Here is a 16,444-nt window from a genome sequence, read left to right as displayed (position 1 = left end):
AGGCAGAGGCAGCAGGCAAACACAGCCTGCAGAAGAAGGCCGCTGCAGGCAAACACAGCCGGCAGATGAACTGGCCGGCACAGGCCTTGAAGTACCACAGCTGCAGATGAAGTGGCCGGCACAGGCCTTGCAGCAAAACAACAGCTGCCGATGAAGTTGGCCGGCCTCCGCCTTGAAGCAAAACACGGCCAGCCGATGAAGTTGGCCAGCCTTTGCCGTTCAGTGGAGGTTGGTGGAGGGAGTGCGGTGGTGCTGGCCACTTGGAAGGCGGGCTCGGACCTACCTACCTGTCTCCCTCCCAACCTATCGCCTTTGCCTGTCACTGTACATACCCACTCCCTTAATTTGTCAAACCCCAATTTAGCCCCAACTTATTTTTTCGTTGTTTTTATTTTTACTTCCCCACTATAAATCGTCCCCTAACCCCCTTTACTGTCCTTGTTCGGCTAACCTATCCTGTCACCTAGCCTACTCCCAACCCCTACGTTCCCTTCCCGGAGGGGAATAAGGGAGAGCTAACGTCCTGTGTCGAGGCCCAACTCAAGCCTCAGAATGGCCTCCCCAGAGTTCAGCGATCTATAACCAAAGTGGGTCCAGCGGCCCACAACGAGAGCGAGGGGATGGATGGTGTGGAGGGGTACACTTCCTAATCTACCCTATCCATTTAACCGCTAAACTACCCCGGGGCTTTCAACAAGCGCCTCTCGCTTAAACTATTGGTTCTATAAACCCAGATTCCCGTCGCCTGTGTTGGTGTCCTCACAATTTCGGGCCTCGCCCCCCAATTTTCTCTCCGTGCCCTCACACGGTCTCCTGGCTGGGACACGTGGCTCCCTTTGGCAGGCACGACCCTCTGCCGAATCTCCCGCTATGGCACCCCCGGGCACTATACTGCCTCCGAGCCTACCAGTTCCCTAACACCGGGGAGTGCCCCCCATGGCACCTCCCCTGAAACGCACACGTGGCAGGCTGGCTTCCCAGGCCCCTTTCCGAGGGTCACCCATGCCCACAACACTGCCCACGCGGCTAATGGCGCCCCGGGCCCCCGCACCAAGCAGGCGCACCCGTGCCCACTACTCTATCCCGGCCCGCATGGGCCCATGGCCTACCGCGGCCGACTAGCCTGGTGCCCGGGGTACCCACTCAGCGATACTCACCTTTTGCAGCCACGCTCCCAAGCCCGTCAACAGGGCTCCTGCACCCCTCCAAATGGGTTTCGAGCCTACATTCCCACCAACAGCAAAACGACTTCCATTTTTCAATTTGACTAACCCAGCTAACTCACTTTACTCTGACCCCGGGGTCCCTTGGGCGGGAGTCACTCCTCCCCCCAATCACTCATCGCACCATGCATTCCCCATTCGCTCCACTCACACAGACCCGCTGGCCTCACTCACTCATCATGTACTCACCTCACAACTCACCAACTCTTCAACACACACACCGCTGAACTCTGCCATCCTCCTAACTACCTCCCCTAACTCACTCGTGCTCCCACGTCGTCCCTTAAACTAGTAGCACGTTCCTTTTAACACTACGTAGCTAAACTACGTCCCCTCTACACATTCACAAGTCTGTCCATGTCTCCAAATCAATCATTTTATTTCCCAATCTAAAGCTCACTAAATCCCTCTGCCTAATCCATTCCACGGACTCCATGAGGACTTACCCCTGCCCCATGAAGTCGGTCTAACTAAGCTAACCCTTCCCCCTAACTAGTTTCCATCCTGTGCCCCGGTAAGGGGGTCTTCCACCCCTTGCCCAGGAATCCTGTGCACCCGAAAGTGAGGCTTGTTTTTTTTTTTGTTTTGTTTTTTCATGCGCATCACCAGCGCGGCAACTCGCGCACTTTGCACCTGCCCGTGACGTCATGCAGCTGCACGTGTTCCTCGTCCCTCCTTGGACGGTACCATCCGGCAGAGATACCCCTCCTGCCGGATTCCAACCCCACGTGCAGCCATTGCGTCACCGTGCGCATAAAAAAAACACAAGCCCCACGTCTCGAGGGGTTCCCCACGCGAACACATGTGCTTTGCCCGTTGGAGCTTAACACACACGATCGCGTGGAGAACCCGTCCGGTCCAAATCCATTTACCTGCCTAAACTTTGTCCGTCCGCGGGATCGGCAAATCCACCGCGTACGTTTCCGGACCGGGACTTCACTCTCGCAAGCGAGCACGTGGTGGTCTCGTGCGTTGCACAGCACGGACCGCGTGCTCACTGCTGGGCGAACCCGGCACGGTCCCTGAAACAGCTACAGCCGCTACTCGGCTTTCTTTCCTCTCATGTCGCCGTCGTCGCCTCCATTCCACACACGCACTCCCGCGTGTTACGACGCTCACAGTCCATTCCATCACATTCACACCGGGAGACGCGGCTGCGTGTTCCCGCATGCCAACCGACATCTCCCTTACATACCGCTCTCTCACACACACGGTCTCCCTTGCACTCGGCCGTTCACTCACGCATGCGGGGGCACTCACCCGCGGTGCCTCATCCACACTCCGTGCCTCACTCACACACGCGGGGGCACTCACCCGCGGTGCCTCACTCATACTGGCCGTTTCACTCACACACACGGCCTCTTCCACACACGGTTCCTCATCCACACACCGTCCCTCACTCACACACGCGGGGGCACTCACCCGCGGTGCCTCATCCACACACGGCGTGCTGAGAAGCACACACTCCGGCACACTCGCCACCACACCACTCACACACGGGGTCGCTTCCACACACGGGGACGCACTCACATTTTGCACCACACACACAGGGACAACCATACTGGGGATTTGTGTCCCCACAAGGGTCTCCGGGGCCTCTATACCCCCCAAGCTTTCCGTGCACCCGTCCACAGCACTCATCCTCTCAACCTCGCAAAGCACGACCGAACTCACCTGGTCGTGACTCGCCTCAAGGGGGCATACTCGCTCCCCTCGTTCCTGGAGGAGGCCATCCAGGTGCTCGCACTGGGTCCCTACACGCTCCGCGAGCTCAACCTCACTATCCTCCACTACCTCCGTGTGTGTGTGCGTCACTTGCCCCGTCTTCATCGTGTTGTCTCCCCTCTATTTTTTCTGTCTCCCGTGTCTCTATACATTTATAAGTTTCTGTCGTCGTCACCTCGTGTCTATTAGTCTCCGCTTCTTTCTGGCGTCTTTCCCTTATCTTTATGTAGGTCAACCTTGCTTTCTCTTTAAGTCTCTCCCGTCCTTCCCTGTTTTTCACTCCTTGCTCTTTCACGATCTCCGCGTACCTCATCCTTGCTCTCCGTATTAATTGTTCTTTTCTCTCCCTCGCAATTACTTTCACCTCATCTCTTGTCTCCCGAATTACTTTTTCCTTACCCGCCTCCACCGCGGGCCTGTCAGCCGTTGCACCCCCTTCCAGCTCGTTTGCTCCCACACGTGGAGTCGCCATTCCCAGCTCCCTGGTCACGGCCTTCATGCCCGCCTGCAGGCATCGGCCCATGTTCTGCGTCTCAACCCGGAGCTATTTCATTTCCTCCTTCATGTTTGCTTCCATTCCGTTTATTTGCTTGTTCATTTCGTTTTTCATTTCATTTGTATTTGTATCCATCTTTTCGTTCATTCCTTTCATTTCGTTTGTCATTGCCGCCAGCATGGCGCATAGCTGGGCCATGTCGGATGCACTCAGCTGAGCCGTTTCGGCAAGGGTTGGGGAAGGGTTTTGGTGGAGAGGGGGGGGGAGGTGTCATACACCGCGGCCGCTGCCGCACCTATTTCGGGCTCTGGGTTCAGTTGGGCGAGTCCGTGTTCCTGCACAATCAACATTTCCTGCACGGGGATTCCATCCTGGACCATGGACTCTACATTACTACACACATACATTTCTAATACCCCCGGCTCCCGCTCGCCTTGAGACGCCATCTTGCTTCTCTTAAAGGGCTAATTTGAATCGCTCGTAATTTGGAGGGAATCGGAGGTCGCTTCTCTCACCCCTGGACCGATTCCCGTGAATTTAGCCGGAGACAGGAGAGCCCGTTTTCCTGTTCTCCGATACCAGTGCCGCGAGGAGGGCGATGGATTTGTATCGCACGACCTGACACCAGTGTTGCGGATTCGCGCCCGCCGGCGTGCGGACGGCCACGTAACTCGAATCGCGGCACGTCGCCCACCGGACGGACAATCCAGTCGTGACCCTCTCGGACTAACGCCGGGAACCAGTCACGGGTGGACCTTTCGGTCTCACCGCGATCGAGCCAATCAGCCCCCGCGTGGGATAGGGTTGCTCGCCAAATTCGACCTACCTAAGTACCCACACGGAGGGTAGACCGGGCGATCGCACCTCGCCGCAGGTCGACTTCGGACACGGGCCACTTAAGCGACCCGTTCCGTACTATCGGGATAACCGAGCGGTGTTATCGTCGGCCTCGACGGTTCGATTAATTATCGGGCGTATTCAGCCCACTACCAACCCTTTACGTGAAGCAAGATGAGGATTCAATAGAGGAAAAGACGAAGCGAAGCGGGAGAACAGTTCAATAATAAAGCACATTTATTCGCGATGAACGGACAGCACACATATACAATTCCACCAAAAGCACATAGAAAAGAAAAAGAAACACAATGCAATTTTACACAAAAAGCAAATGCGACAATGCAGATCTAATACCGATTACGCGAGCACACGGCAACACTTATACAATTTTACTTCACAGACGGCGCCGACAACACATATCCAAAACCAAGAAAAAGAAAAGAGAACCCTCAAGGATGAGGCGGGCCTGAGGCCGAGACCGGGTCGGGCCTACCCGTCTGGTGATGAGACGCGGAGCGGCGATGGTGCCTCAACTCCGCGGGCCTCGCGGACAGTGTCTGGTAGGGGGTGGGAAAGGGGCCCCCTTGGTCGCACTATCTCAGCGCGGGGGGGTAAACAGGAGGGGGTTGCTGATGCTTGGGGGATAGAGGATTTCTACTCTGCCTCGAGTCCCGCGACGAGCGTCTCCACCTCGACCAGGTCGCGCCGTCGGCCTCCCTGGTGTGCAGCTCCCGGCACGACGCGAGCACCCCCTCGTCTGCCCTCGCCGCCTCTCCACAGCTCCGTCCCCTTCTCTCCGACTCCAACGCACACGACGACGACCAACTCCTTCTTGCTTCTTCTTCCCAACTCCACCGACTGCGAAGTCTTAACTCTCTATTCACTTGACTGACGAACGCGGTCGCTTATATAAGCCCCGTGGCTTCGCTCTCTCATCTTTGACCCCCTGCCTTCGACCTTTCACCTTGCTCCCCATTGGCCCGAGAAAAAGTGGGCGTGAATGCTTTTTGATCCATAAATTTGCATATAGCGATCACCCTCCAACGCCCTGGAGGCGGGGCCAAATCGCCCCTCGCTCACCGATTGGACGGAACAAAAGTGGGCGTGTGTCGTTTTTGATCCGTTTTTGAAGTGGAAAATCCGTGGTTTTGTACACGCTGTTCCGCGCGCGCCCTGCACGAGTCCAACACCGGTACCCACAAGCGGCGCAAGACCGGTGGCGATGCGACGGTTGCGAGGTGTGACGTGAAGCGGCACCGCGGTGGGTGGTTGATGTTGTGGTTGGTGGTGGTAACAATGGCGGTTGGTCCAAAATAAAGATAGTAAAAGAAAAACGGCTATCCTGAAGAGTCGCAGCACGCATGAATGACATGTATTCCCACTAGACAACGGGTTTGGGCCTAACTACACATATACTTATGGAGATATCTCACCTAAGGGACCTGAATGGTGGTTTGCGAATTTGGTAACCACAACAATATGCTCCACAACAATTTATGGACATATAAGGTGATCCAAAGCTCTGTGGATCACATGACTATCGCAAAGCACCAGTGTTTCTGCATTGATCATGCTGAAACATTTTTTTTTCATCTTGGGATAAGCGCTCTTTGTCCACAAATTACATACTCATTTCTCTTTATAAGCTTTCAAATGCTTTAAAATAATATGGAGGTATGAAATCTGTTGTAAAGCATTGGCTAACGTCACTTTATCACCATATAAGGAATGGTTCACGAGAAAGCATCATGGGTAAAGACACTGACACAGAGTTGAGATGAAGATTTTAAATGCCTGCAGCATAAAACATGCTTATTAGGTCTCTGACAATGAGAAAGTCAGAAAGCATTACGTTTGCAGAGTGGACTGCCCATGGTTTGTGAGTTTCTTTGTTTTACTCGTTACAATGTTTGCTTGACAAACCACGAATGAGTAGAATAGAATCTTTGTTCAAATATACTGTGGTCTTGTTAGTTTCATATAACTGTAACATATCATTTTAAAACTTAGGATCATTGATTAATATATTGTTTACCTTTCTCACTGTTGAGAAAGTGCTCTCTTGAATCCACTAGTAAATGCTCAACACCACCACCACCGTACCACTCAAAGTGAAAATTTCAAACCAGATGACTTTCAACATATGACAATAATAATAACGAACGCATGATCCCCGTCCTGGACCAAGCACATCTGGGCCTGGTGAAAGATCTGATTATATTAGTCCACGCTAAGTTAAATAAAATGCTTGTACCCCTCTCATGTTTTCTACTCTGACACTTCAAAATACAATTGATAATGGATCATTGCATACTGATGGTTGTTTTATAATGAATAGATATAGTGTGTTAGTTAACTGTGTAACAATATAATATTTTCTTTATTTCACTCTGTTGGCAAGTTAAATAAAGCTGCCTTTGTTCAGGTGCCAGTGAAACGCAGGAATGCTTAATTCGAATTAACAACTAACAAATTTGCTGTATAGTAAACCTCTAGGAATCACATGAACACAGGGCATTGTTATGTTGAAATGAAGTATACATTATGCAATAGTCGTGAAGGGGGAGGACAGTGAAGCAATGCAAATATCTGATAAAGATTGAAAGTGCTCGAGGACATACCATAGGAATTTGCATTTGAAACAAAGAGTGATATATTAAACTAGATTTGCGTGTGGACTCACAGACATACACACAAATACAGACGGATTACAAATAGCCTCTCCTGTCCCTTCAGGAATGGGTGAGGCTAAATATTAAAATACCAAGCTCAGTAACAAGCACCATTATATAAAAGAGGCTGTGATTCAACTTCCATTGCTGTATTTCTAAAAACATGGAGTGTAGGGGAGCAAACCCATTTGGGAAGATAATGCACAACATTGTAAGTTACCTGGATCATAAACAAATGCAGGGTTGTCAATGCCAGAGCCAAGTTGGAACCTGTGGACAAAGATCAGAGTTTGTTGAGAAAATGGTTGTTCGAGTCAGGTCAGGTATTCAGTTACTCTGTCCATCAGCTGTTTCTTCACTAAGACAGTCGATTAAATTTTTTTGGAGACGTAAGACTAAAGGAGAGGGATATCAGATGTTGTTCCACCATATCCTAAGGGTACTGTGTTAAATGTGTTAATATCCTATTTATGATGCAAAATTAGCTGTTCGCCAAAAGTATATGCATGTTAAACTGGGTGCCTGGAATGCCAGCGTTAGTTGGTGGATATTAAAGATGCCATGGTGTCCTTCTCGAAGAGTCGGCGAGCTATCACCCAGCACCCTGAACAAATTCAAAATTCCTGCCCTAAGCTACAGGGGGCATTTCATTAATGGCACAGCCTCACCCCCAGACAATGATGCGACTCACAGCCTTGAGCTGCATACTAAAGAAGAAGACCCAGTCGAGCAGATCATCTTGGGGTTATGTGCACCCTGCAGCAGAACACGCAGCTTGGTTTCCATCCACTGTATAGGCATTGGAGGACTGCATTTTATCCATCACCACTCCAAAAACATGTGTGACCTCTGGAATCCTGGACAAGGCATCAGGAGCACAATGTTGGGTGCCAGGACAGGACACTGCCTAGAAAATGAAGTCCTGCAGCCGTAAGATCCAATGGGCCAATCTGTCAGACAGCTTTGACTTCTGGAACAGCCAGCATAGACCTTGATCATCTGTTACCATTCAACACTGTTTTTCCTCAAGTTATGGCCTCCATGTCTCTCGGGTGCAAGCAACTGCTGAGTACTCCTTTTCGGTCATGCTGTAATTCTTCTCTGTTCTGAAGAGAGTTCAATTTGCAAAAGCAATAGTCCGAGTACTGGATCTCTGCTTTTGCATCAAGACTGCACCAAGTCCTATGTTATAGGCGTTTGTATGCACACTAAATGTTTAACGGTGATGAGGATAACTGAGAATTGGCTCAGTCATCAACGTCTCTTTAAGCATCATGAGAGCTGATTGAAGGTCTTCAGACCAACTCCATTTCGTACCCTTGGTGAGTTTGTACAGAGGCACTGCATGATCAGCAAATTTAGGTACAAACTTCTTGTACCAAGATATCATGTCCAGGAAATATTCCAGGTCCTTTAATTTTGTAGGTATAGGATAGCTGCAGATGGCTTAAACTTTATCTTGATCTGGTTTACGCACAATTGACTTCACTATGTGCTCCAGGTATCTCATCTCCTGACCAGAAAACTGAAACTTCTGATTGATCGTCAAGCTAGCAGCTTGAAGTCTGGGTAGAACTGGAGGCAAGACAGCAAAATGTACACATTATGGTCACACATTATGTCATTGAGGGAGATATAACAAGTGTGGCCAACCAGATCTCCAAGCACCTGAGCCATCAACATTTGGAAACTTCTGGACCATTAACAATTCCAAATGGAAGGAACTTGAAATGGAAGAGGTCTTGCACACAAGATGAAGGAGACTAAAATATCTTGGCCACATGTCGGGATTCTAGTATAGCATCAACACTCAACACGGGAAAGACATCTATTTTTGTCACAGCATTCAGCTTTCTATAGACATCTGGCAACTTCCATTATTTTAGGTACCATTGCTATTTTCCTGTTTGCATATCACAATGAATCCTGTTGACTATGCCAATGCAAGGATTTTCATGCGAAAAATGAGAAACGGTAGGGAATCAGCAGGACTCAGCTGCATTTGAGGTAGTTGGTAGACTTGGATCATCCATTCCCTAAACATCACCAGAGCTCAAGCCCCAGATGCTAAAACATCCCTTACATGCTGAGCTGTGATCTCTGGGTGGTACGGACCCTGTTCTGCTCCTCTGTTCCTCCAGAGATTGGAAGCTTGCTTTACAAAGCCTTGCCTTGTTTTTGTGTGAATGCATGTGACAGTGTGAGTGTATGTTCAGGCCCTTAGACGGATTCGTTTTGTTGTCATACGAGTTGGGTCTCCGAAGCAAGATGGGGTTATTTAGAATTTAAGAAATCACGAGACATTTTTACCCGGCGCTTCCCTGATGGACTTAATCGAAAGACGTTATGTTGTACTTCACAAACATTCTGCTCGATTCACCCTGTCATTTGCCCGACGTCATCTTCCATGTGCTTGGAAGTCAGCTAACATCATCTTAGTCAGCCAACTTCTTATTTGTTTTCTTCTTCTTAAAAGCCACAATTATTCCCACGATCTTGTGGAGTTGGCCAGGGAGAAGTTTGTCTCAAGTCTTTCAGGAACCGCCTGGCCATGCCTGATGTTCCATTAAGATTAGGGCAGAAATTTGGAACTTGGCAGAGGGTGCTGGCGAGAGCTCGCCTACTCTTCACGAAGGACACTGTAGGATTTTTGATGTCCACCAACTAATGCCAGCAGATGGGACACTCAGTTTAAGTATGGCACACACCCTGCCTGTGAAAGCCTAAGATGACAGTTTAAAGCTGGGCTGAGATTCAAACACATACGAGACAGCTTAGAGGTGAGTATGCGCACCTCCAGGCCATCCTGCCATCTTCATTAGTCAATCTTGCTGCTTATATATGGCACTATAAAAAACACTTCTGCTTCATTGTGAAGCTCTTTGTTGTTTGCTGAAGTATGAACCTCCATTTAAAATGAATGAAATGAAACATTTTGAAAATTTCAAATTATTCTCACTCAGATTTCAACATCACCTCAATGCACATTGTTGAATTGTTTAAACTTTTAATCGATTTTTCATCAGTTAGAATGATTAATGAGAATAAAGTCAGAATCATTAGTTACATTACTTGTCTCCATATGTGCTGTTTAAATTATTCACACATCATTATAGGTAAACATCCAACCTTTGCATTGATATTGAATTTGATATAGCTAAGATCACCTTCGTCAACAATCGTTGCTGTATCTGTATATGACGTGAGCAAAAATCACTTCCACTTCGCTGCGAAGGTCAGTATTGGATTATTTTGTTTGAACCTTTGCTTAAAATGAGTGAAATGAAACATTTTGAAAATTTTGAATTGTTCTCACTCAGATTTCAACATCACAGTAATGCATATTATCAGGTTGTTTAAACTTTCTTTATATAAGAAGATGGTTTGTAATACTGGATACCACCTGGTGGCACGATACTTATACACAACTACGGAGAGAATAAAAAAATAAATTCCGTAATTTACTGCCATTTTTTGCGTGTCTATTACATCACCCTATCGAACACATTGCATTAGTTAAAATCAGTAAGTTCCCTGTTTGGAATGATATTCAATTTTGTTTGACTGCCAATTTTGGCAGACAGAGTGAAGATATTATCTCATTCCTCTCTGTACACGTGCGATCAGGACAAATTCTGAGAGTGCACTGTAAAATGAAAGTTGTGTTCCTATTCATGTTCAAAAATATAACATTCCATTTAAATAAGTTGTTGCTCGATCACAAATGGATAAGACAGACAGACAGACAGACAGACAGACAGACAGAAAGACAGAGTCAGACGGACGGATGGACATGAACCAATTGCATAAGCCCACTTTTTGTTTCGCGTGTGCAGGTGTAAATGTGTGTGTGCATGTGTGTGCGTGTGTGTGTGTGCGTGCGTGTGTGTGTGTGCGTGTGTGTGTGTGTGTGCGTGTGTGCGTGTGCGTACATATACATACACACACAGTCTATTCAGAAAGTATTCATATCCCTTGACTTTTCACATTTTGTTGTACTACAGCCTGAATTTAAAATGGATTAAATTCTTTTAAAAATGTCACCGATATCCACACAATACCCCATAATGACAAAGTGAAAACGTGTTTTTAGAAACTTTTACAAATGAATTTAAAATGAAACACAGAAGAATATCTAATTTACATAAGTATTCAACCCCCTGAGTCAATATTTCGTAGAAGCGCCTTTGGCAGTGATTACTGCTCAAAGTCTTCTTGGGCATGTCTGTATCAGCTTTCCACATCTGGATTTGGGGTTTTCTACCATTCTTCCTTGCAGATTGGTTCAAGCTCTGTCAAGTTGGATGGGGAGAGTAGGTGAAGAGTAATCTTCAAGTCTTTCCACAGATTCTCAATGGGATTCAAGTCTGGGCTTTGGCTGGGCCACTCAAGGACTTTAACGTTCTTGTTCTGAAGCCATTCCAGTGCTGCTTTGGCTGAATGCTTGGGGTCATTGTACTGTTTGAACGTAAATCTTCACCGCAGTCAAAGGTCTTTTGGACTCTGAAGAAGGTTCTCAATAATTTGCCCGTATTTGGCTCCATTCATTGTTCCCTCTATCCTTGCAAGTCTCCCAGTCCCTGCCGCTGAAAAGCATCCCCATAGCATGACGCTGCCACCACCATGCTTCACGGTAGGGATGCTGTTAGATGAGTGATGAGCTGTGCTCGGTTTCCACCAGATGTAGTTCTTTGCATTCAGGCCAAAGAGTTCAATTTTCACCTCATCAGACCACAGAATCTTTTGCCTCATGCTCTCAGAGTCTTTCATGTGCTTTTTTTGCAAACTCCAGGCATGCTGTCATGTGCCTTTTTCTCAGGAGTGGTTTCTATCTGGCTACTCTCCCATAAAGCTTATATTGGTGAAGTGCTGCAGAGACTGTTGTCGTTCCAGCAGATTCTCCCATCTCAGCCAAGGAACTCTGTAGTTCTGTCAGAGTGGTCATTAGGTTCTTGGTTACCTCCTTGACTAAGGTCCTTCTTTCCCACTTGCTCAGTTTGATCGGACGGCTGGGTATTTCTCAGGAAGAGTCTGGGTATTTCTATATTTGTTCCATTTCCTAATGATGGAGCTCACTGTGTTCTTGAGAACGTTGAACACTCCATAAATTGTTTTTTTTTCCCTTCCCCAGATCTTTACCTCCTCACAATTCTATCTCGGCGTTCTATGGACAGTTCCTTGGACTTTATGGTAGAGTTTCTGCTCTGACGTGCACTGCCAACTGCAGGACTTTATATAGAAAGGTTTGTTTCTTTCTAAATCATGTCCAATCAATTGAATTGGCCACAAGTAGACTCCAATCAAATTATTGAGACATCTCAAGGAAAATCAAAGGAAATTTGATGCATCTCAGCTCAATTTGGAGCGTCATAACTAAGGGGTTGAATACTTATTGACCCAACACATTCCAGCTTTTCATTTTAAAGTCGATTTGTAAAGCTTTCTAAAAAAAAAAATAACTCCACTTTGACATTATGGGGTATTTACATGTAGAACAGTGACAAAAAAAATCTCAATTTAACCCATTTTAGATTCAGGCTGAAAAGCAACAACATGTGAAAAGTCAAGGGGTGTGAATCCGTTAAAAGGCACTGCATACAAATTCACTTTTATAGGATAGATCAGCTGTTATTTAGTAATTATTTTCATCCTTCATTGCCTGTCTTCGTCCTGCTGGATCTGTCCATTTCCATGTCTTGTGCCCGTGTCATTTTATTTAAGTAATCCCTCCTATCCTGTGTACTATTTGTTTAAGAAATGCCTACTCTGTCGGTCCGTCATTGAATTTTATATTTTGAACACTGTAGAACACGAACCTAAACATGAATCGGAATAGGAACCTGCAGTTTAGCAGTACGTTGGCTCAAATTGTACAGCATCTTGTCCCAAGTGCAATTAGCTCAGTCTGTCTGTCTGACAGTCAAACAAAATTGAAAATAATTCCAAACAGGAAACTTACTGTTTTTAAGGACGTCATAAAGGACACAAACAACAGGCACAAATAACTAATGTAATTTGTTCAATAAGGTGGTGTACAAGACACTGTATTAATGGCGGTAAACTTCTGAATATATGGTTTTATAAGCCTCCGAATATTTTTTTTCGACAGCCTTTAAAACTTTTATTTTATTTTAATTGAACTATGTGTTTGAACACCGTAAAACACGATTCACCTTGTTTACATTTCCAAAAACATTCAGTTTAGCAGTATTTGGGAAAAATTTACACCATCTGGACCAATCAAATTTGCCAATCATGCTCTCAGTGCGGGGAGAATGTCAGGATTCTTCTTCTTCTTCTTCTTCTTCTTCTTCTTCTTCTTCTTCTTCTTCTTCTTCTTCTTCTTCTTCTTCTTCTTCTTTACTGTTTCCAATAAAGTCTCATGTCTAAGTTCCAATGAATTTCTATGTCCTTTTTCTCAAGACTGCACAGGGTAAACCGTTCTTTTAACTCTCTAATGTCACAAGTTGTGTGTGCCTGCTCGGTCTTCTGCCTCTGGCTCATCACTTGTTTTGGAATAATTGGTTCTCCCTTGGGGTAATTGTTAAATTAAGTTAAAATCCTGATAACTGGCATGGGATTGCTCGCCAAACCGCATGGGGATGCAACTGACCAAATTGGAGCGTTAATCTGAGACGTGTGTGTGTGTGTGTGTGTGTGTGTGTGTGTGTGTGTGTGTGTGTGTGTGTGTGTGTGTGTGTGTGTGTGTGTGTGTGTGTGTGTGTGTGTGTGTGTGTGTGTGTGTGTGTGTGTGTGTGCGCGCGCGCGTGTGTTGCGTTGGCAAGCCCCGTTTGCGGCTGCGTGACGGGAAGCTTCCACGGTTCCACACAACAAGATGTTCACACATAGGCTGCTGCTGTATTCTTAACATAATGATACATTATTAGGTATATCCATTCTATGTTTGCATGTATGCTTGTACCTTTGATGATGTACTTGTATTCCAGCAAGTAAATAAATGCTATGGATCAGTTTTCTCTCAGCAACTTACCATGTACATTTAGTCGCAGTATCTGCAAAATAAAGTACAACAAAGAATTTATCAATTTCTCTCTCTCTCTCTCTCTCTCTGAATCTCAATTTCTCAATTTCTCTCTTACCTGCCTCTGTATTTCTGTTGTTGCTGCATATTCATAGTTCATTTATAGTTTTCTTTCAGATAGACACAGAGACAGGTGAAATCAGACACAGATAAGAGATAGATAAAAAGACACAAATAAAGATAAGGACACAGAGAGCGCGAGAGAGACAGAGAGAGCGAAAGCGAGAGCGAGAGCGAGAGCGAGAGAGAGACAAAGTGATATTATGCAATCATAGACAAGGAAAGAGCAAAGATATCAAAACAGTGCTGTATTCGCTCAAAGTTCACACAAAATACCTTTTGCTGGTTTAAAAATTCACCTGCACCTACGTCAAACACAAACACAGTGAACCGACAGCATAAGTCTGCAGGTATCCTGTGAATCGCAATTGACACAAAACAGTTCTTGAAACATGAGAATGTTTAACTTTTTTGCAGGGCAGAGTTTTGGTTGTTATCACTCGACAAAAATGTTATGCTTTTTCATTGTCACGGTCATACGTATTGATAATTGTAAGAAGAGTTCAGATACTGTCGAAGCAGTTTTCCTGCATATAATTAATAGCCTGGGTGGTTTGATGTTGCTTTCTCTAAAGTAGTGAGGACAGGAATTGCAAATTTAGCCAAGGTTCCAACACACATTTATTATCATCATCATCAATCATCATTGTTATTATCATCATCCTTGTATCATAGTTATATGTTTTTAGGGAGGAGGTAATCGATTCATGCCTTAGATGCCGTGTACGATTTTGTAGCTGTAGAATTCGTACCTGTATGAAGTGTTTGTATCAGGTAGGGAGTCTTTATTGGAGCACGCAAGGGGACGGGTGTTGTCAGGATAGTTAGATTAAGGGTCCCGTCGATGTTCTCCTCTGTAGAACTTGGTGGGTTGTGCAGCATGAGAGAAGAGGTGAAGGGTTGACATGACATTTCCCCCCCCCCCCCACCACCAGAGGGAGATGATTTCTTCCTCTCAACTTTCCATCACCATGTGGTAGGCAACCATTTGTTCATTACCAAGGATGAGATTGATTAATGTCCTTGGGTGGTTGGTGTGAGGATTGGGATACCTGTGTGTCTCAGACTGAGATTGATGGGCATAGCAAGGTGTAGACCTAGCCTTAAGGTGGGGAACAATGAGGTCTGTGATTAGTCAAACTCATGGGCTGTGATTGAAAAGTCCCCTGGGGCAGAGACCCCTGTGACACATGATTGGTGAGCCTCGGTGGAGGATGGGAAGGGGGGGGTGGAGTTGGGTGGAGGCAGACATGGTGGGGTGGGAATTGGGTATAAAACTCCTGCACTGACATGAAGCACTACACTCTGAGTCTGTCTCCGCTGTGCCCTGATGCTTTCTCTGTCTCTTGGCTTGGTCGCCCCCTGGCACTTTTGAGCCAGCTCATGCTCTCTGGTTTGGCCTTGCTGTTTCTCTGACCACCTCTCTGTCTCTCGCTGCTGGGTTGCCCTAACCCTCTGGCTTGCTGTTTTGCTCTTGCCTTGATGGAGATGAGGCAATGGCATGCAAGTTCTCCTCCAGGTTCATGCTCTATGTGTTCTTCACCTGGTGCCTTTCCCTCGAGACTGCTGGGTACTCGGTGTGTGTGTGTGTGTGTGTGCGTGTGCGTGTGCGTGTGCGTGTGCGTGTGCGTGTGCGTGTGCGTGTGCGTGTGCGTGTGCGCGCACGCGCACACGTGTGGTGCCGATTGGTATGATAGGTTGGTGTATTATGTGTTTTACTGTTCAGGATTTGTTATATCACGTCTTGTGCAATAAATTACAAGGCAGATGAGTTTGCGGTGGCATCATTTTGACTTTTGTTTTGTAATATGTCAATACACTCCAGCTTTGGTTCAATGGAGTTTTGCGGGAAGGGATTCGAGAGGTTTTTGACATTGCGGTTTAATAAAGAATTGACTCAGAATCCGAACATCGCAGACGTATTTTCTTCCACACTAAATTGGTGACTCTGACGTGATCCAAATGGACAGAGAAGAAGTTGCAAACGCGCAACCAGTCACTGGGAATAAACAGCCAGTTATGCCCTTCCTGGACATTCAACCAACGTCATTGGTGGCAGCGGTTTTGAGAAAGCTGCCACCATTCTGGTGTGTTGACCCACATCTGTGGTTATCACAAGTTGAAGCCCAGTTCAACATCCGAAACATTAATACCGAGTTGACGTGATTCAAACACATTGTTGGCTCCTTGTCACCAGAGTATGCGACGGAGGTGAGGCATATTTTACTACAACCTCCAACGAACGCTCTCTACATGATCTTGAAGTCCGTGCTCACAAAGCCAATGACTCCTCCTGAGCACTGCTGGTTTCAACAACTCCTTACAGATAAGGATTTAGGATATTGAAGACCCACACAACCACTGCGTCAACTTCTCGGTGACCGCCACG

General features: G+C 46.6%; 1 protein-coding gene across 11 annotated transcripts in view; it reads right to left on the bottom strand.

Annotated features, from left to right (window-relative positions):
- LOC147032335 (Na(+)/H(+) exchange regulatory cofactor NHE-RF3-like) overlaps positions 1-14,952 on the bottom strand; it is a 94,228-nt gene extending 79,276 nt beyond the window's left edge. For 3 of the 11 annotated variants that reach the window (XM_085869852.1, XM_085869854.1, XM_085869853.1), the window contains exons 1-3: positions 14,808-14,952; positions 13,945-13,966; positions 7,174-7,223 (exon numbers count right to left, since the gene is read on the bottom strand). In XM_085869852.1, coding sequence (XP_085725978.1) covers positions 7,174-7,223; positions 13,945-13,966; positions 14,808-14,937 — 202 coding nt within the window. In that variant the 5' untranslated portion in view covers positions 14,938-14,952. Of the gene's footprint in view, positions 1-7,173; positions 7,224-13,944; positions 13,967-14,053; positions 14,281-14,807 lie in introns of those variants that run through there. The other 8 variants (XM_085869858.1, XM_085869861.1, XM_085869856.1 and 5 more) reach the window with 6 other exon arrangements.
- Between the last annotated feature and the right edge of the window lie 1,492 nt (positions 14,953-16,444).

This window comes from Eptatretus burgeri, chromosome 2, assembly GCF_056783735.1.
Source record: "Eptatretus burgeri isolate ZD-2024b chromosome 2, Ebu_testis_v1, whole genome shotgun sequence".
In the NCBI taxonomy this organism is placed as follows: domain Eukaryota; kingdom Metazoa; phylum Chordata; class Myxini; order Myxiniformes; family Myxinidae; genus Eptatretus; species Eptatretus burgeri.
This window is presented reverse-complemented; position numbering and strand designations above follow the sequence as displayed.